This window comes from Marmota flaviventris, chromosome 3, assembly GCF_047511675.1.
Source record: "Marmota flaviventris isolate mMarFla1 chromosome 3, mMarFla1.hap1, whole genome shotgun sequence".
Lineage (NCBI taxonomy): Eukaryota > Metazoa > Chordata > Mammalia > Rodentia > Sciuridae > Marmota > Marmota flaviventris.
This window is the reverse complement of record NC_092500.1, coordinates 118,093,695-118,113,383: the sequence shown is the minus strand read 5'-3', so window position 1 is coordinate 118,113,383 and position 19,689 is coordinate 118,093,695. Positions and strand designations below refer to the sequence as shown.

At 48.7% G+C, this 19,689-nt stretch overlaps 1 protein-coding gene across 2 annotated transcripts in view; it reads right to left on the bottom strand.

The window, feature by feature from the left end:
* Iqsec3 (IQ motif and Sec7 domain ArfGEF 3) overlaps nucleotides 1-19,689 on the bottom strand; it is a 103,112-nt gene that overhangs the window by 28,058 nt on the left and 55,365 nt on the right. Inside the window, exons 3-5 of one of the 2 annotated variants that reach the window (XM_027951245.2) lie at nucleotides 19,316-19,592; nucleotides 6,585-7,699; nucleotides 4,224-4,385 (exon numbers count right to left, since the gene is read on the bottom strand). In XM_027951245.2, the coding sequence (XP_027807046.1) occupies nucleotides 4,224-4,385; nucleotides 6,585-7,699; nucleotides 19,316-19,592 (1,554 nt within the window). Of the gene's footprint in view, nucleotides 1-4,223; nucleotides 4,386-6,584; nucleotides 7,700-19,315; nucleotides 19,593-19,689 lie in introns of those variants that run through there. The other variant, XM_071609222.1, reaches the window with a different exon arrangement.

Genomic DNA, 19,689 nt, shown 5'->3' with positions numbered 1-19,689 from the left:
GCAGGATGTTCTTGAATAATTTCTTCCCAGTGATGAAAGGCCAGAGCCTTGCAGTCTGTTAAGTTTGACAGACAATCTGTCTTCATTTTGAAATGTCCCCTAAAAAGAACAATCTGTTATACTCTGGCCAACACATTTGAATGGAAAGAAATAATGAAATCTGACCCAAACATCACAAAGGAAGGAGTAACCGTGGTGGAGGGAAGGGATACACAGGAAACTTTCTGCTCCCAGCTCAGCGCAGAAGTTGCCCTTTGTGCATTTTCATGGAAATGATGGATACCAGTGCCCTCCGTGTGCATGTGAGTCACACTGGAAAGACTCATCCAGGCCAGAAAGGAGACCGCTCACTGTCGACACGGAACATTACCCCATCCGCTGGCTTTCAAACCTGCTGAAGCGAACATTTTGGGAAGGAAATAGAGCAGAGCTAAATTTCCCAGCCATGTGAAAACAGAGAGAGGGAAGCACATATCCTCAAAGGATCCCCACTTTGGCTGCGGTCTGGCTCCTATTGCATCCAGAAAGGATGTCCCAAGTGCAGGGTGGTCCTCAGAACCAGCTCCCCTATCATCTCTCTCCTCCTCAGCAAATTCCAGAAAATCTAGCCAGGTTTTATCCAGTGGGCAGATCTGACTTCAATCTAGACCTGAGATGTTCAAGGTCTCCCTGGGTTGGGGTCAGGGTAGAGGTTTCTGTCTTGCGATTTCAAGTGGGAAAGATCATAACAGAAATAACCAACATTTACAGTACATCTACTAAGCTTTGATTACTGAGTTAAGCTCTTCCTGTGTATTTTAAATATTTAATTTGCAGGAGGAAGATCCTTTTATGGCCATTTTACGAATGTGGAAACTGAGACTGACTTCTCCTTGAAAAACCAACAAACAAGCTTGGCTGGTAAACCCTGGAATAGGCATGGCACTCAGAGCTCAGGACGCCGTCTGTTCTTACTTGCTAAAGTCTGGTGCAATACGTTCCTTTTTGGAATGTGTCTTCTGTAGAAATGAGACACAAAAGCCCAAGACATCAGCTTGCAAGAGCACCAAGGGCCCACTCTGGAAGCTAATGTCAGGGCCTCCATGATGTTCAGACTCAGCAGAGGGGGCAGACTGGGCTTTGGTCCTGCCTCTCCTCCTTTCCATCCTAGCTTCTAAGAGTTATCCCCCCCACACCATTCTCCCCCGAGAGGCATTCCACCTCTGTCCTCCTGGTTGGGCTCCTTCTTGGGGCATGCCGTGACTTGGGCTGTCTCGGTCTCCAAGGGGATGGGTGATTTATGTCCTTTTATTCAACAAACAGCTTTGTATAGAAGGGATGCGACTTGCTGAATGTCACCAGGCGGGGGCAGGGAAGCTGTGCAGAATCCCAATGAAGCTTTCTGGGCCTGGGCAAAATGGCATGGGGAGACTCTGCTATTGTGTGTGTTTGCTCTGGTGGGAGGAAGGGCAAAGCAGCCAATCCTGAAAGGTTCCAGATAGGGGGATGGAGCAGCAAGGAAAGGCCCAAAGCCCCAGTGTCCTAGTTGTGCTGCCAGTGCCTGACTTTTCTCAATTTTCTATGCCCTCCAGGCACTCTATAGGAGTAGGCCTCCTCGTCCCTGGACAAAAATTAGGAGGGCTCCTTTCTGTGGGGCTGAGTTAGTTCAGAGGCTGAGTGTGCCAGGACCTTGGAACCCTTGGCTGCAGAATAAATCAAGGGGCATGGAGACATTCACTAGGACAACATCGGGGCTCCGCTCTGCACACAACCCTTCCCAAACCCAGGAGGCCCTGTGGTCTACCTGCTTTCTATGTTCATCTTTAACCTCACCCCATGGATGTCTGGGTCTGTAAGTTCTCTGACACCATGAGCCATGCCTATTCCCACATACATACTCAGGATGCCCAGCACAGCCCTATCTTCAAAACCAGTAGGTACTCAATGTTTGTTGAATGAATAAAAAATGTCATTTCATTCCCTATTAATCCTGACACCCATCATTGCCCCAGAGCCTGAGGGCTGCTCTGAGATACCTGACAGAATGACAAAGCATGACCCCAGTGTTTGGGGCAGATGATTCTCCATGGTGCCAACCAGTGTGTGACGAATGCACTAAGGAACGGGAAGAATGAGAGCTGCAGGACCAAGGTTTGGTCCCACTCTCTGCCTTCTCTCACTGGAAAAGCATAATCCAGTCTCACCTACTCCAAGCCTGACTCCTTTCAGCAGCTGGCCTGGTCCCCAGCTTGGTCCCTCCCCAGCACAGGCTGCGGTGGCTGGTCTGAGTCTGCAGCCCCAAGGCCCCCATGCTGGCTCCCTCAGCCTCCCCCACACTCAGTCACCAGGGAGGACGGCAATTAGTCTTCATTATGCTGCTCAGCATGACCTGGCCTGGTGAAAAACTCCTTGTTCCCCACTTTTCAGATCAATGTGGACCTGGCACACAGGATCCAGAGACTGGCCACATAGGGACTGGGGAGGGCAGAAGAAAACATTCAGAGCCTGTGAGAGAAGCAGGTCCACTCTTTCCCCAGAGCAGAGAGGTGGCAGGGTCCCCTGGAAACATGGGGCAGCTGGAAAGAGCAAAGTGAGGAGAATGGAAAAGGACAAAGGCATGTGAAAAGGCCACAACAATGGGGCAAATGGAAGGGCAAGAGGGAAACGAAGAAAATGAGATCTCTCTTTGGTACGTCCTGATGTGTGCTTTGTTCTGTATCATTTCCTTGGAACACCCCTGTAGGATACCCCACATGGCAGAGGTAGTGATAAAGGGTAAGAGGAGCTGGAGGTAGAAGAAAGGAGGGCCAAAGGGAAATGCTGAGCATTTATCTATTCTCTTTCCTTTCCAAAACCTTGGTCTTATCTGCACTGAGAGCATCAGATCCTGGATTTCAGTTCTGGGAGTCAGAGGCAGGACCTTGGCTTTGCCGAACTAAGGGTTGTCCAGGGATTTCAAGGTCTCTCAGATAGCACTAAGCCCTTGTTTTCCTACCTGCACTCAAACACCCCAAGAGTGAAGTCAGGGTCTGTCTTCAGGATCTGTAAGTCCCCTGAGATTATAAGCCATGGCTGTTCCCACATAATGTTAACACATGGGATGCCCAGCCTAGTCCATTATCAGAAGGCAACTTGTCTACCCTTCAAAATCCAATACCCTGCATCCCTGCCCCATTCCACAGGTATGTAACACAGCCCTGGCTCAGATATACTATCAACCAACAGGCAGGGTAACTCCCCAAGCTTCCCAACCCTGGGGCAGAAAGAGTCCCTGTCCCTCTCTCAGCAGGCCCTTGATACTTCAGAAGCAAGTACAAAAGGGGCAGATTCTACCAGGACCTCTGAAGAAACAATTCTGCTGACTGTACCCAAGGAAAAGAAGGGAGAGAAATGGGGAGGGTCCCTACAGAAGGAGGGTGCCGGTCAATAAAGAAGTGAGCTTAGGGGGCATAGTGAAAGAGAAGGAACACAGGGGAGCAGCAGGGGTCTCACCCTCCCTCCCCAGGAAGCAGGGGCTCCAAGGCTTTGATCCTCAGTCCCTAAGCAATGCCATCCCTGCCCTTTCACTCTGTGGATGGAGATACTGGCTACGCACTAGGAAAGGCAGCTCTTCATGATCCCCACCACATCCTTCTATTGGACTTTGAGATTATTTTCTTTGTTGCCATCCTGTTAGTTAATTTATCTCTATGAAATCAGTTCTTTTTTTCTTTCTTTCTTCCTAAAATCCCTCAATCCAGTCCCCTTTCTTTTGCTCCTTCATGTTTTGCCTCTGCCGATTTGAAAAATGTGCCTGAGCTTACGTGTCCTGGGGGCTGGACAGGTGGCAGTGAGAGTGTGGGCTGAGGGGGCTGTTCCCTGGCAGAGATGACCAGGCGCTGATACACACACTTTCTTCTTCTTCCTCCTCCTCTTTTTCTTGCTCTGGAGGGTGGCAGGGTGGGTGTACTTCAAGCTACTTTGATGTGAAGTATCCCTAGCGACTCTAATGGCTCCTGGCCCCAGCACACTCCGAATGACTCCCAGGTAGAGACAGAGGCTTGGTTCAGCGGGGAGTGATTGGCTAAAGATCACGTGACTCTACCTCCCTCGGCCAATCAAGAAGCTGCCGGGGCTGAAGCAAAGATTTCACCCAGGAAATCGCTTGAGACGTCCCAAGTCTGAGCGGAGGTGCCTGGAGAACCTGGGCGGGTGGGGTGTGGGAAGGATGGAGAGTAGGGGAGCCCGGAGCGCCGGACACTCACTCTAGTACGTCGCGGTTGAACTGCTTCTTGCTGTTGCCCAGGAACTCGCCGATCATCTGGCGGCTGAGGCCCTTACGCTGGAGCAGAAAATGGGCCACACCGATGGGGGTGTCCGGGATGAAACCGCGCGAGATCAGGAACTGGATGCCCTTGTCAGGGTTTCTGGAGGAGAGGTTGGAAGTGGGGAGTAGTAGTAGAGAATGAGCCAAGGCTGTCTCTGACTTCCATCCTCTCTGTCTTCCTACCCGTGAAACCCATAAAAGGGCCCGGAGGTCCTTGGAAACCCAACTTCCTAGGAGATTCTTTATGCTGCAGAGGTGTCTCCGCTGATGCATCCCTCCTCTGACCCATCTCACACAGAGGTTGGGGGCGGCGCTGGAAGGAGGTTAATGTGGAGGTCTTGCATAGGCAAAGAGAAGTCCAGAACAAGTGGAGGCATAGCACCCTTCTCTATCCCTGCCTTGCTCGCTCTGGATCTTACCCTGAGGTCTCCCAGGTCTACTGAGGAGGCCCATCCTTCTTACCTGTATCCTGAGCTCAATCTCAGGTCCCCACCCTGGAGTCCAGAGAGGGTGGGGGAAAAGAGGTGAGATCTCCCACTACGCCCCCCTCCTTTCCTTTGCATGGTGGACACAAGGCTACTGGTCTCTAGTGTGAGTCTCTCCGTGTGGGTGTGTGCCCTTTCCTAAGGCAATTGCACTCTCAGTGCAGTCTGCAAACCCATGCTGCTCCCTGGGCTGAATCTTACTGGTTCAGGAGAAGGTAAGTACAGAGATTGAGGGTAAGCATTTGGAACCTTTTATAGCACTTTGACATTTTCGGGACAACCAAGCATGTGATTGTTTTTCTAGCAATTCATTTTTATTGTGTTTTACAAAAGCATCAGCCCACAACATATGAGGTGAGAAAAACCAAACTGGTCTTTCAGGAGGGATAGTTTGAGACTCTCCACTTTGAGGGATAGAAGTATCTCAGAGTTTTTATGTGTAGGCAGAACCGATGCTGCGGCTATGGGGGTAGGGTGGGAGCAGGGGTGAGGGCAGGGCTGTGCTCATCAGGTGAGGAGGAAAAGGAGAGATGGATTTGGAGTCCACACTGGCTTCCCCTAGGTTTGTTTCGTATTAGAGTTGAACAGTGTGCAACCTGCCTCACTTTTGTGAGTCATTTTCTTTTCTATAAATGGCATAATACATATCACTAGATATTATTGGGAAGATAGCAGATGCTTTATGTCAGCTGAACTATGAACAGCAGTGAGTGTCTTGAGGCCAGGGGCTGGGTCTTACTCATCTTTGTAGTTGCAGTGCCTAGCACTCAATAAATAATAGTTGAATGAATAAATGAACACACATGTAGGCAGGAGAGACATCAGTGCTCTGAGCCTAGGGCTATGAAGGAAGGGGTGAATGGATAGTGATGAGTATCTCATGGTTTTTGAATTTCCCTGAGAGGGGCATGTCTGCTTCCTCTGTTTGGCATTGTCTGTGCACATTCTGGTTGCAAGGAGTAGTCAGGTTAGGATCTCTGAATTATGGCCATTAATTTTTCTCTTCCCATTCCCCTATTCTTTTTCTAGTCTGTCTCTGCTTGCTTCATACTTTCTTTCTTGTCTCCCTCTCCTCCTTTAATTCCTTCCTTCCCTTGATCTCTACCTGTATTCTTTTCACACACTCTGTCTCCTTCACCCAGTCCCTCATTTCACCAATCCCAAGAAATAATGCTGTTTCCTCAATTTCTTTTTTCTTCTTTGGTAGTAGGGATTGAACCCAGGAGCAATTTACCACTGAGCTACACCTCAGTCATTTTAAAAATTATTTATGTATGTATGTATTCATTCATTCATTCATTCATTCTTGAGTCAAGGTCTTGCTAAGTTGCTGAGGCGCACCTGGAACTTGCAATCCTTCTGCCTCCACCTACCAAGACTCTGGGATTAAAGACATGGGCCACTGTGCCTGGTTTGTTTCCCTAATTTCTTATTCTGAGTGCTTCCTGCTCAATTTTCATACAGTTTGTTCTATTATTTAATCAACACTGTATTTTCTTTTAAATTCTTTCACTTTTCAAACCCTCACTCCAACTTAAATAGTAGTAGTCATAAAAAACCTGTATTTTATATTTTCCCCTCTAATGCTTCTTAAAATAAATTTATAATGAAAAATAAAATGTGTACTTCCTAAATATTATCTCAGTGATCAAGTATGACACAAAAATACCTGGAAAGACCTTGGGATGATGTGGTAAACTACCTAGCACCCAGTTTGGTGGAGAGGGAGACCCCTGTAAATTCAAATCCACCATTTTTCCGTCCCTCCCAGGCCCTCTCCAGGTCCCCAATGTGCCAGGCCAGAGCTCACTTACATGTTGAAGAGGTTGAGGCCAATGCGGTAGAGGCGCTTGCGCAGCGTGTCGGTGGACAGCGTGGGTGACTTGCAGCTAGCAGGGTTCTCGCAGTGGTAGCGGGGCAGGCTCAGGATCATGGCCTGCAGGGCCTCCTTGGAGGCGGAAGCCGATACTTCCGAACCTGACTTGGCAGACTTGGTGGATGTGCTGCTACTGCTCAGCTGCTCCGAGTTGTCACCCGCCTCGGCCTCTGTTCCTTTCCCTGCCTCCCCAGTCTCCTCTTCTTCCTCCTCCACCTCTGTGGCCACAGCCTCCTCCACTACCGACTCCGCAGCCACTGACCGGGGTGCTCCACTGACTGCCACTTCTGGGCACGTGTCCTGGGAGAAGGCGTCCCCCTGACCCACAGCGGGGGCCTCCGGGGCCTCCTGCCCAGGGGCCTCACCCTGTTCGGCTTTGCCGGCCGCGGGTTCTGCTATGGCCTGGGCAGACTGGGCGCCCAGGCAGTTGGCCACAGACAGAGCGGTGGAGGAGGAGACCGAGATGTTCTGGCTGGCGATCTGCACAGTGACGTCCCGGAAAGCCATCATGAGGGTGCCGCTGTGGCTCTGGGGCAGGCCGGTGGTGGCCTCGCTGGCCTCATCTCCAGGCCCTGCGCCTGCACTTTCAGGCTCCCGCATCTCAGTCTCCAGACAGGGCTGCCCGGTGCCTGCGTGCAGGGCTTGGTGAATCTGGTAAGCGCCGCTCTCCTGCAGGGAGCACATGGTCTTGAGGCTCCAGGTGTTAAGGGCGTCGTCGATGGACTTGGCCAGAGACTGCACCTGCTCAGTGAAGGAGTCCTCCAACTCTGTGAGCGTGCCGGCGAAGGTGGGCGGCAGGGAGGGTGAGCGCACTAACGGCAGCCCCATGAGGCCGTAGCCCTCCATAAGGGCCTTCTCAGCCGCCAGGCTCTCGGCTGTGGGCGCCCGCACCTTGCGCAGGGAGATCCGCCGCGGAAGGCGGCTCTCCAGGAGCGAGTTGCGGATCTTTTCGAAGTTCTTGCTGAGCTGGTACTGGCGGAAGGCGGTTTGGATGGTGCAAGCAGCTCTCCGGGACACCAGATGGCCCCCGTACTTGTGTTCTAGCATTTCAATCTGCAACAAGGACAGCGGAAAGGGATCCATTAGGAAGGGATGTCACAGCCTGGATGGTAGTGGTGGATATCAATCAGTTCAGTGGGTCACCTGGTCCAGCTTTGGTGGGGCTAAGGAATGCATTGCTGGGGACTACTAGGGAACTCATGTCTGAACATTTCTACCATGTCATGGCCTCAGATACCAGGCCCTTGGTAAGACTTCTAGCGGTGCAGGATATAGGATTCCATTCTGGGGATTGGTGATGTCTCAAGGGGCAGAGGAATAAGGTGTTGCTGATCGTATCCAACCATAGCTACTGTGGTGGTTATCAAAAATGTTCCCATCAGAGATGTGTATTGAAGTACTTATCTTAAATTTGTATTAAAATACTCTGTAAGAAAAAGAAGGGTTAAGCAACACAATATTAATATTAATAAAAATATTAATAAAATCATTGGAGCTCAGTTATGGCCATATGTGAGTTTATTGTGCTATTGTTTCTACTTTGGTGCACACTTAAAAACATTAAACCATTAAAAATTAAACAGAAATGCTAAGGAAAAAAAATACAAAAAACAACTGCTGCTATTCCCTCCCTGCTTCCCCAGCATTCATGTCACTACATTGGGATCCTTCCCTTTCCTTGCAAACATCACAAGGATTGAGACCAGGGTTTGACTGCATTACCGGTACCCAGCCCAGGGTCTGGCATATAATAGGTGCTCAATAAACATGAAACTAATAAAAAGTTGGAGGTGTATCAGAAGTGTGGGTCTCAGGCCACAGTGTCCTACAGTTCTACAATTTAAGACACTTTCATTCACAGTGGGAGCTGTCCAGCCAGGACAGTGTTCGGTGGGACTGGCTAGTGTTCCCTCACCTGGGCAGATTTGGCCCCAGGAAAATTTTTGGCACAGACCAGTTTGTGTTCAGGGGCCTTGCTCGCCTTATCTCAGCTCTGGCCACCTGCCTATGGTCTTCTCTGTGCTTAGGTTTCTATGTTCTCACTTTATCCTTTATCAAAAACTCTCAGAAAAGGACTAGAAAGAGTATTCTCCTGAGAAGTGAATGACCATTAACATTACCATACCTCCTGGAGGGTTTGCATTTTAAATAAGGAAGGAGGTTTAAGGGGAGAGGCCTAATTGGTGGTATTGCAGACTCTGGTTCTCAGAGAAGTTTAGGAAGCAAGGAAATGTTCTGGGGTCCTAAAATTATGTCCTATAGGCTGGGGATATAGCTCAGTTGGTAAGAGTACTTGCCTCGCATTCATAAGGCCATGGGCTCAAGCCCCAGCATCAAAAAAATTCCTATCCATAGCCTTACCCTTCTCTTACATATTGTGTTATTCCTGAACAAAGAATTGGGAAAGAAAAACTGAGACTCACCTCTCCAGGCAAGAGCAATGTCACCACTCCCATGTTCCCTAGGGACCATGGGTATGAGGAGTAGAGGAAGAAAGGCCAGGTTCACCCCTCAGTACAACCCTGCAACCTGCTTTCCTCAACCCAACAAAGGCTGCAGCTATACCACCCACAACTTCTGCAATGCTCACTGTTTCCCCCTGCAGGGTAGCATGGTGACCCACATCCTGGACCCTCAGAGGTGTCCTTTTAACCCAGGGGACCTTATGGATACAACCCGATTTCTAGTGACAATTCCAGGTAAAATGGGAAGTCCCCAGTGCTAGTCTTTGGCTCTTCTAGTCTTGTCATTCAGTGCCCTTTTCTATTCCCAAACCTATGGAAGTCACACTATCTCTCCTCCTGTATCCAGCCCTAGCCCTACTCTCCAGGGGCAATTAGAAGCTTATTCAGATACAGGTATAAATGACCCACGAGGCTTCCCAAAAGTAGCTGCATTTTACAAAAGACTCTAAGCTGCAGAAGAAAGATTGACCAGTGGTGTCATTATCCTAGTGTCGTAGGGGTCTTCAAAGTATTAAAAATTATACTAGGATGGGTCGGGAATGTAGCTCAGGTGTAGAGCAGTTGCCCAGCATGTGCAAGGCCCTGGGCTCCATCCCTGGCACTGCAAAAAAACAAAACAAGCAAGCAAGCAAACAAACAAACAAAAAAACCCCATAGCAAATGTATTGGTTATTGCGGTGTAACAAACTATTAAAAACTTAGGTGCTTAAAACAATGCCCCTTTATTTTCTCATAGTTCTTTAAATCAGTTGTCTGAGCATGGCTCAAATGGGTTCTGTGTTTAGGATGTCACTAGGCTGAAACCAAAGTGTCAGCTGGGGCTGCAATCTTATCTAAGTCTTCTTTCAAGCTCACTATTCTTGGCTGAAGCCAGTTTCTTACACTTGTAGGTCAGAGGCCCTCAGTTAACAAAGGCTGCCCATGTTTCCCTGCTGTATAGCCCAAGGAGCAACATGGAGTTTGCTTTTTCAAAGCCCACAGAGGAGTATTTCTTCCAAGGTTTTACTTTCTTTTAAAGGCCAGACCTGATTAGACCAGGACCACCCTTTTGGTTAACTCAAAGTCATGTTGGACATATCATATCACATATTATAGGAGTGATAGCCATTATATTCATTTGTCTCACTCAAATTTGAAAGGAGGGGATTATATAGGACCTGTACCCCAGGGGTAGGAATCCTGGGGCCATCTTGGAATTCTGTCTACAATACCAATGGGACAATTGTCTACTTGGTCTTTATCTGAGCAGCACTGCATGAACCCAAAGGAAATATGGATATCTGCTTCCAAGCATTTTGTTCCTGCTACAGCAGAAATCATGTTAGAAGGGTGAGAACATTGTAGCTTGGCTCATTCTTCCTGGTAAACTCTGACATGTTCCCTGAAGCCTAGAATGGATATTTGGCCTTGGCTTATCCAGGAAAGTCCTCCAAAGGCAGAGTACAGAGAGTGAGGGGGAACTCATCATAAATTGCTTCCTTCCCTTTTAACTTCCATCACCCTTTTACCTCTCCTCAGGTGTGATAAGAAACTGGCATGAGGCCCCGACTTTATATCTCTTTCCCATTGGCCTATTAGTGCTTCCTAGGGAAACCTTAGCCCAAGATTTATAAGATGCTACTGGCAACTGAGAGGAGGTATGAAGCCCATTGCCTGAGGTGTTCCAACATGGTAAAGGGGTCCATCTCCCTGGCATGGTGTCATCCTGTTTAGAGGCAGAGACTTGAGATAATCCTCAGAGACTCCTTCTGCCAGTCAATGTCTAGGCTTCAACCAAGAAAAGAAAAAAAAAAAATTTTAAAAACTGATATTTATCCCATTCCCTAGACTTTAAGCTCCATAGAGGCAGAGACCGTTCCTGCCATATTAATTTCTGTATCCCCAATGCTTGGACAGTGCCCAGCACACAGTAGAATTCAATGAATAAGTACTGAATAAATTAAAGAGAAAATCCCAAGGTCGTCTTTTGTGACTCTCAAAAACCTTCCTTTTCTGACCCAGTACAGATGACCTCCCCTCTCTTGCCTCCTCTGGACGTTCACTACTTGTCCCCTTCTTGCATTTCCAACCTCCACCCTTCTGTTTGCTGCTCCCCACCTGCCGGTGCACACCCTCCAAAATCTCCCCAGGATAAAACAGAGCTCCATTTGTCTCTCCTCCCTCTGGAGCACTAATCAAATCTTGTTTTCCACTGCACTTCTTGGAAGACAAGTCTACCTTTTACCTCCCTCTGAAAATGTATGCCAAACTGGTGATCCAACTCCCTATGCCCTACTCCTCACATTCTGGCTCCCACTCCCATGGCCCATCCTCAACCTCCCTCCTCCCTCCTTGCTCCTGATGTTGAAATTCTCCTCTTGAAACTTTCCTCTTGATTTTCTTGCCCCTATATGGTTCCTTAATCTTAGACTCTGGCCACAAAAATCCCCGCATGCTAGTGTGTCACCTGCCATTCTATACACATATTTTCTCATACAGTTCTGACATCTTCCATGACTTCCATGTTGGAAGTCATTAGAGCAGTGACAGGGAGCTGATAATTAATGACTAATTAAGAGGGGGAAGTGGCTCAGGCAGAGCCTTTGTGGTGACTCTCACCAGGTTCTGTAAGCTAATGTCTTCTCATCTCTCGCCTTCTTTAAGAGAGGCTCTTCAACTATCATAACATTGCTCTACTTTAGTGGATTGATGAGCCAACGTCTACTTCCTCCATGCTGGCTGAACTTGGACAAGTTTATTAACATCTCTGACTCTCAGTTTTTCTTATCTGTTAAATGAAGCTCATCCTGCTGATTCTGTAGCTTGTTATGAGGAATAAATTATTTTCTCATGCAGCATCAGGCACATAGCAGGTACTCAGTAGGTGGTAGGTATTTGATGATGACATTGATGGTTATGTACATGACTCCCAAATCTCCATTCTTACCCTTGATCCTAGACCTGCATTTCCAATAGCATATTGGTCTCTCTGTTCATCTATGTAAAGCCATCGTCTTTCTCCACCTCACCCTATCACTTTTCTCTTATACCGTCATCCAGGGTGGGAGCCTCGTGTCTGTCCTTGGGTCCTCCTTTGCCCTGTCCTTTGCTTTGTCTCCTATAGCCTCCATCCCCGTCCTTTGTCCTTTCTCAATCATCCTCTACTTTCTTGCCAGAATGTCACCACATGGGACTCTCATTGAATATCCAGCAGTCTCTAACTCTCTCCTACTTCCTCTCCCTCCCCCATTCACCAGACCCGGCACCTGCCTCCTCTGTTTTAACTGCACAAACTACATCACACCCCATCTCCACTGCCTACTGCCCCCACCAGCCCTGGGCCTCCTGCTGGGGCATCTGCTCAGCCTTTTCCTTCAGCCTCAACATCACCCACCCTCATCCCTTTCCTCCATGTACAAATGTTCCCCTTTCTTCAAGACCTGTCTTGAATATACCTCTTCCACATAGCCTTCTCAATTTCCCCAACCACACAGGGGGTCTCCTTTCCTTTGACCCCCATACAGAATGTTGAGTCAAATTTCTCTTGGATGCTCAGTTTTGTCCATGAATCTTTGTGTATTCCATCCCACCCACCCTTCCCTGTCTACCTTTTCCCCCACGCTCCAATAGAGCATAAGTTATTTGAGGTATCAAATACTACTTAGTCAACCTCAGACCCATCTATAGCACCTAGCATGGTGCCTGGCATGGAGCGACTGCTCACTGAAAGGTATTTAAAATCAGTTATTGGTTCATCTCCATTTATTCCAATCAGTTTAGTACAACCATCTCCCACTGATTCCAGGCTCATGCTGGCTGTGCCCCCAGCTTGCCCTGTCCCCTGATAAGTCCTTTCCATCCTTTGCAGCCCACCTTCAATGCTCATGGTCACTGCTCTGCCCAGAACTCTCTTAGCACTCACAGACTATCCCTCAAAGGCAAGATACTAATATCTGTCTCTTTATTCCTAATATGACAGATGCATGGTTGGGCTTAATAAATATCTGTGGACACGAACTCAACTGAACTTTCTTCTATACCCCAGTGGAAATGAAAGTCCAGACTGTCCTCCTGATCCAGGTGTGGAGCCAAATGCCCATCCTTTGTTCCCCTCCATGCTCCCCCACACCATTCTCATAGGACTAAAGAACTCAGCAGTGCCCCAGGTCAGCTCCATCTATCCAAGCCAGGCCTTCCTAACACTCCAATTCTGTTTTTAACCAGGGTCAGGCCAAAGAGCTGAGAAAGGTGGGTGTGGGAACAAGGACAGTCCCATGCAGGGTCTCCAAACCCACTGGCCAAGGAGCAGCTCTATTCATTTCTCCCTGAGCCCTATGAATCATGGGTAATTATGGTCTCACCTCCTCCCAAGAGAGCAATCTCTCAGCTTCTGCCAGAAGAAGCAATAGAGTGGGGCTCAGGGGCTCTATCTCTAATGAGCTTCTCAGTGTTAATTAGAACAGGCTCTCTCTTTTCAGATTGCCTGACAAGTTAGCTGAGAGATGGTGGCCAAATCAGTGTATTGGAGTGGGGGTGGGGGGAGTAGGGGTAGGGAGGTGGCATGGACAACTAGCTAGGGGAGGTGGTATATAGCTGGGGAACATGGACCAGGTGAGGGGGACTTTCAGACATGAGCAAGGATTTCCTTTGATCCAAGATCTCTCAATTGAGAACATCAGAACCTTGTGTTTTATGAGCTTCTGGAACTTGACAAGGCAAACCCTAGCATGAGATTGAGCAGCAGAGTCTGGGGAGGGAAGAGGCACTTTGGGGTTGTTCAGGAGGCCCACAGGAGAGGTGGACCTGTGCTGGATAGGACTGTGGTCTCCCTCAGGCCTGGGATTGTGTCTCTCCTGTGTGCCCACCTCTTGACTCACTATCTGAAACATGGTAAGCACTCAGCAGGGAAGGCTGCCCTTTCCAAGGAGGCTATGCCCTTCACTGCAATAGCAAGGGGTGATAGAAGGTACTGGATTAAAATCATGTTCTGTGGAATCCTTATCTTGGCTGCACTACTTCCTAGAGCTGTGTCTCACTCTTTTTATCCCTGAAATGAGGATGGTAATAGTGCCCACCCCACAGGGATATCATGCAGACCTAGGAGACTGTTCATGGCACACGCTCAGTCCCATGCCTGACATACAGCTCAGTTAGCACTAGCTGGTACTGCCTGCATGCCAGTACCCACTACTGGAACGTGAGCTCCTTGAGGACTGGGACTGTGTTTTCACATCATGGTGAACCCAGACCAGGCACAGGGCCACTATCAATGCTATTCTTTAAAACTGAATGGGGGTACAAGCCCTGATATGCCTTGCCTTCACCACCATGCTCTGCAGGCTCATGCTCCAGGGCCCTCCTTTGGAGTTGGAAGGAGCCTAGAGACATTCTTGGCTCCTGCATGGATGAGGCTCAGAGAGGGGAAGTGACTTAGAAATGTAGCCAATCACTCCCCCTTGGAGAGGTGCCCCATGGTGAGACTGGGCCCTGTGGCTTGAGGTGTGAGATCTCTTGGGAGGGAGACTACTATCTGGGAGAATGTGGATTCTGTCTAGGGCCCAGACTTGGAGAACAAAACCTGGATGCTACTGACCGTAGGTCCACAGCCTCACTGTGCTTGACCAGCACAGACAGCTTTGCAACGTACACGGCCAGGATGGACTGTGGATCAACAATGGCGCAGACCAGTATTCAAACTCCCTCAAGGGCTTGAATGAATTTGGAAATCACACCGGGGCCCTCTACATCCTTGCCACAGCCACTTTTCTGAAGGGGTCCTCTGTCCCCCTAGGATTAACCTCAAAGATCTCTGTGAGAGGGAGCAAGAGTGTCCTGGATAGAAGGAGCAGAGGACAATGGGGCAGGGTAAGAGAATCTCCTTGTTATGATTTAGATGTGGTGCCCCCCCCCCAAAAAAAAGCTCACGTGTGAGACAATATAAAAAGGTTTGGAGGAGAAATGTTTGGGTTAGATCCTTAAACTAATCAGTGATTAATACCTGATGGGATTAACTGAGTGGTAACTGGGGGCAGATGGAGTGTGGCTAGAGGAGGTAGGTCATTGGGGCATGGTCATTGGGGTGTATATTTGTATGTGGCAAGTGGAGTCTCTCTTTGCTTTCTGATCATCATGTGAGCTGCTTCCCTCCATCACTCTCTTCCACCATGACATTCAGCCTCACCTTGAACCCCAAGAAATGGAGTCTGCTGTCTGTGGATTGAGACCTCTGAAACCATGAGCCCCTAAGTAAACTTTTCCTTCTCTACAATTGTTCTGGTTGGGCCTTTTAGTCACAGTGGCAAAATAGTTGACTAAAACAGGGAAGGGCTTTGGGAAAGGACATTCAGGAACAGAGAAACTCAAGGCTGGGCCTCATTCATTCATTCATTCGTTTGTTTGCTCATTCATTCATTCATGCATTCTCCATATGAGCATTTCCGAAGCTCCAGGGACTGTGCTGGGTGTTGGAGAACAGTGGTGGGAAAGATAAGGGCAGCTTCGCGTGCACAACTCGGGAGCCACCTGCTCTTCCAGTGGACTATGAAGTGAATGGCGCCCCTGGAGGTGTTCAGTGCACAAGCTGCTCCACCCAATGACTTGAGGACAACATGGTCTTTGTCCTCATGAGTGGGACAAATATCAGATAGTAGAGTAAATTATGGGCATTCAGTCGATTCACCTTGAGCCTAAGTATGTGTGGAGACCACCCAGGTGAAGCAGGACTGTGGATAGGCAAGGAACATTCTCAGCAGAGGAAGTAACATCCACCAAGGTATGGGGAAGGCCCAGAGGCAAAGCACAGCTGGACGGTTCAGGGAACGGCCATAGGAATGGCTGGGACTCTGATGTGGGGTTGGGTCTGTGACGGGGGAGTCTGCAGAAGCCTTTGTACTGCACACAACGGGAAGCCACCGAGGGCTTTCACACCAGGGCACAGCATGGTTAGATTCAGCTACAATCTGGAGACGAGGTTGGAAGAGGCACCGCTGAAGCAGGGGAACCAGTGGGAGTTTTCCCAGGGGCACAGACAAGAACCCCTCCCCATCTCTCCTTATGTCACTAGGTTTTTCCTCCCTCTTGAGCATCTTCTTCATGCCAGGCACTGTTCTAGGACCTGGGGAATAATAATGAATAAGCCCCTTGCCCTGACTTCAAGGAGAAGTCAAGTCAACAGGAAATAAAAATCCAAAGCTGCAGAGCAGTGACAGAGAGCACCTCCATGTAATGGGTGTCCTGGGCAGACTTGGGAGGGTTGGGAGGCTGCCAGAGAGGAGGAAGAAGTACCTAGGTGATTCCTAAGGCAAGGAGGACAAATGCGGGAGTGTTGACGGGAGCAGGAACTTCAGAGATGGAAGTAAAGGGAACAGCATGAAAAGCCCCAAGGAGATATATGAGGTTGCTAAGATCCAGAGAAGTTAAGCTGCTTGCCCAACGTCACACAGCTCATTGGCAGAAAGGGAGAGAGAGAAAGAAAGAGAGAAAAGTAGAGACCAGTCTCTTGTAAATATGTGCTGTTCTCAATCACCTTTCCCTTGCCTTTGATACCCTTTTGGCCCTTTTCCCTCGCCCTCAGACTATGCATGGTCTAGAAAGATAGACAAGCCAGGGGACATGAGCTGTTCCTCAAGGCTGGACTCACTTGGCAAGAGGTCCTGTGTTATATCCTCTGCCAGTCCTCACCTTTCCTGACCTCATCCTACCAGCTTGACATGCAAAACCATCAGTTAGAATTATACCTATTATCAAAAAGTCTATAATACTAATCAGAATTCTTCACAATTCTCTATAGCCACTCAGTCAGTCAAAATTCAATGAGTCTCCTCCCAAGCCAAAGCACAAGTATTCTTTGGGATTATGAGCTGGATACCCCTTAAGTGGAACAGCAATATCTTTGCAAGGAGCAGGTAAGAGCATGTTTTTTTCTTTCTTGGTACCCTGTCCACTTCTTGCTTTGTATAGCATGGTTATTTAAAAACAAGACTCACTGAATGAGATGTTATTATGTCTAAGATGCTCTGCTAGATGCAAAGGGAAGGGTACAAAAATGAATGCAAGGTAGTTTGTGTCCTCAAGGAGACCAGACAGTGGTGTGGAACTGCATGGACTCTCATCTGGGCCAAGTGACTCCCAGATCACACTGTCATGTTCCTGATGGATCATCTAATAATAATAATAAAAAAATCATTACTGGGTATTCTATAGTTTAATTGCTAAATAAGTTAAGACCTTCCCTTCCTAAAGCTATCACAGTACCACGATGAATGGAATGATGAAAAACACATCTAGTCACTTTTTCACACGCCAGTACTTCCGTATTTAAAACTTGTTTTCTTTTCTCTTTAGAATTTCTTCATTTGATCCCAACTCATTCTGCTCTCCTTCTTCAGGAAACTCAGGATTCTCATTTCACCTTTAAATTCAGCCCTCAGAACAAAGCACAGGGTGCAGACAAGGCCCTGGCCAGTAACCCTGAGGCTGGGGCCTTATTTGCCCTCCTGTGAAGGATGCTGAAGGTGGGTGCGCTGTGTTGGCAGCTGCTCCACTTACTTCTGGTGCACCCTGAGCTCACAGTAGACTGAAACCCTAAAGCCTTTCTCCCAGAACCTGGCCTGCCCACCTATTTACTAGTGCTACAGCCTTTTCTAAGTTACAAGCAAAACTTTAGATTTCTTCCTATTTAATTTGAATTTTTTCATTTAAATATCCTTCTGATAAGATATTTTTAAAAAAAATCTTAGATTCTATGATCAAGATGCTAGCTGTTCTCCTTCAGCTTTATGCCATTAGAAAGTTTGGAAAGTTTGGGAAATGTAACTTTCATGCCTTTGTTCAGTTCTTTGTCAAAATGATTGACTTGGACAGGACCAAGGACAGCACTCACTTAGCTCCACTGGAATTGGCACTGATAGAAAACCAGTGTGTGTGTGTGTGTGTGTGTGTGTGTGTGTGTGTGAGAGAGAGAGAGAGAGAGAGAGAGAGAGTTAGTTAGTTCTGGTTGAGAACAACACATATGATTACATTGTCACTTAATCCATCTAGTCCTTTCTGGTTCACATAAATATCATGGGAGATTCTGTTAAAACACTTCACTGAAAGCCAGATGCACTGATACAGCTGGCCCCTAATCCAAGATAATGGCCTGAATCGATGCCAAAAGAAAGAAAAGAGGTTAATTTGGCTTGACCCAGTCCTATAACTTTACTACTTGCTTCCTTTCCTAAGATTCACCTTGTCCACTGGATTAAAGAATGATTCTTTAGATCCTACACATTCCAGAGCCAGTGGGGATCTTAGAGGTGATTCAAAGTCTAGTTCCCAATTTTGCTGATGAGGAAACCAGTCCCAGAGTGCTTAACTATCATCCCCAAAATCACAGGTTAGCAGAGGAACAACAAGGATTGAATCGCATTTCTGTCTCCAAGTTCAAAGCTATTGCTTAAGAACATCACATAATCATGTCTTTCTCTAAGCATGTGCGCACGCACGCACAAGCACACACACACACACACACACACACACACACACATACACACACACCCTGTGCTTTGTTCTGAGGGCTGAATTTTAAGACCTTCCTTCCGGTCCCTTAATTGTCCACTAAAGCACACAACGGCATCATCTTTGTTTTAGGTTCAGTGGGACCCCATGTCTGACCACTTTTCCCTCCTGCTTTGCAGAACAGCAGATGAAGGCCAAGAACTCCTCCATGGGATTTGTTCTCCAACAGGGGATCTCTGGACTCCCTGAACTGGGTTAACCTTGGGAATCCTCTGTCTACCTAGAACAGGACACTGGCTCACACCTCATCTGCTCCTGTGTGCCTGGGCATTGGGCTTGCCCTGGGTGGACATGGAAGCTGGGCTCTGTCTTGTAAGTAGAGTGGAGGGGAGGACTTTTTCAGTGAACAGTTGGTTCCTTGACTAGGGGCCTGTGGGACAGTTTAGGCTTCCTGCACATTATGGAGGGGACAGAGTCCCTGCATAGACTGCCTAAGGACAGCCCTGTGGTGTAAAGGACCCGGATGGGAGTTGGGCAATGGCCTGTGGTTCATTCCCTGAGGAACTGACTCCAGGGAAGGGCAGATTAGGTGGCTCAATGCAGAAGAACAGGGCAAGAGGGTGAGCCTCAGGTGGGCCCAGAGCGGGAGGTCCCTGGTACCCTGGACAGCCCCCAAAGGCAGGGCCCCTTCACCACCCTCCCCGCCCCCCTGGGAGGCCCTGGGTACCTGTTTATTCTTTAGGTCAAGGGAGAGTTCGTAATCCGAGGCGGCAGGGGCGTGGGAACAGAGCGCTGTCAGGGCAGGCTGCTGCTGGCCGGGGGAGGCCACGCGGTGGGGGCCGGCCCTCGGGGAGGCACCCCCCGCCCCCGGCCGCTCCTCCTCCTCCTGCAGCTCCTGGGCTTGAGCCTTCGGGGCATGGGCACTGGGTCTGCCGGCTGCCACCGCCGCCGCTGCCACCACGGAGTCCTCCATGCCCCCACCAGCCTGGGCGCAGGAGCCATCGCTGTGAACAAAAGGCAACGGGTGCTCGGTTGGGGGAGAGGGGGACAGGCATGTGGCCTGACTTTTCTGGCAACTGGGCCTTTCCAGGAGGGGGACCG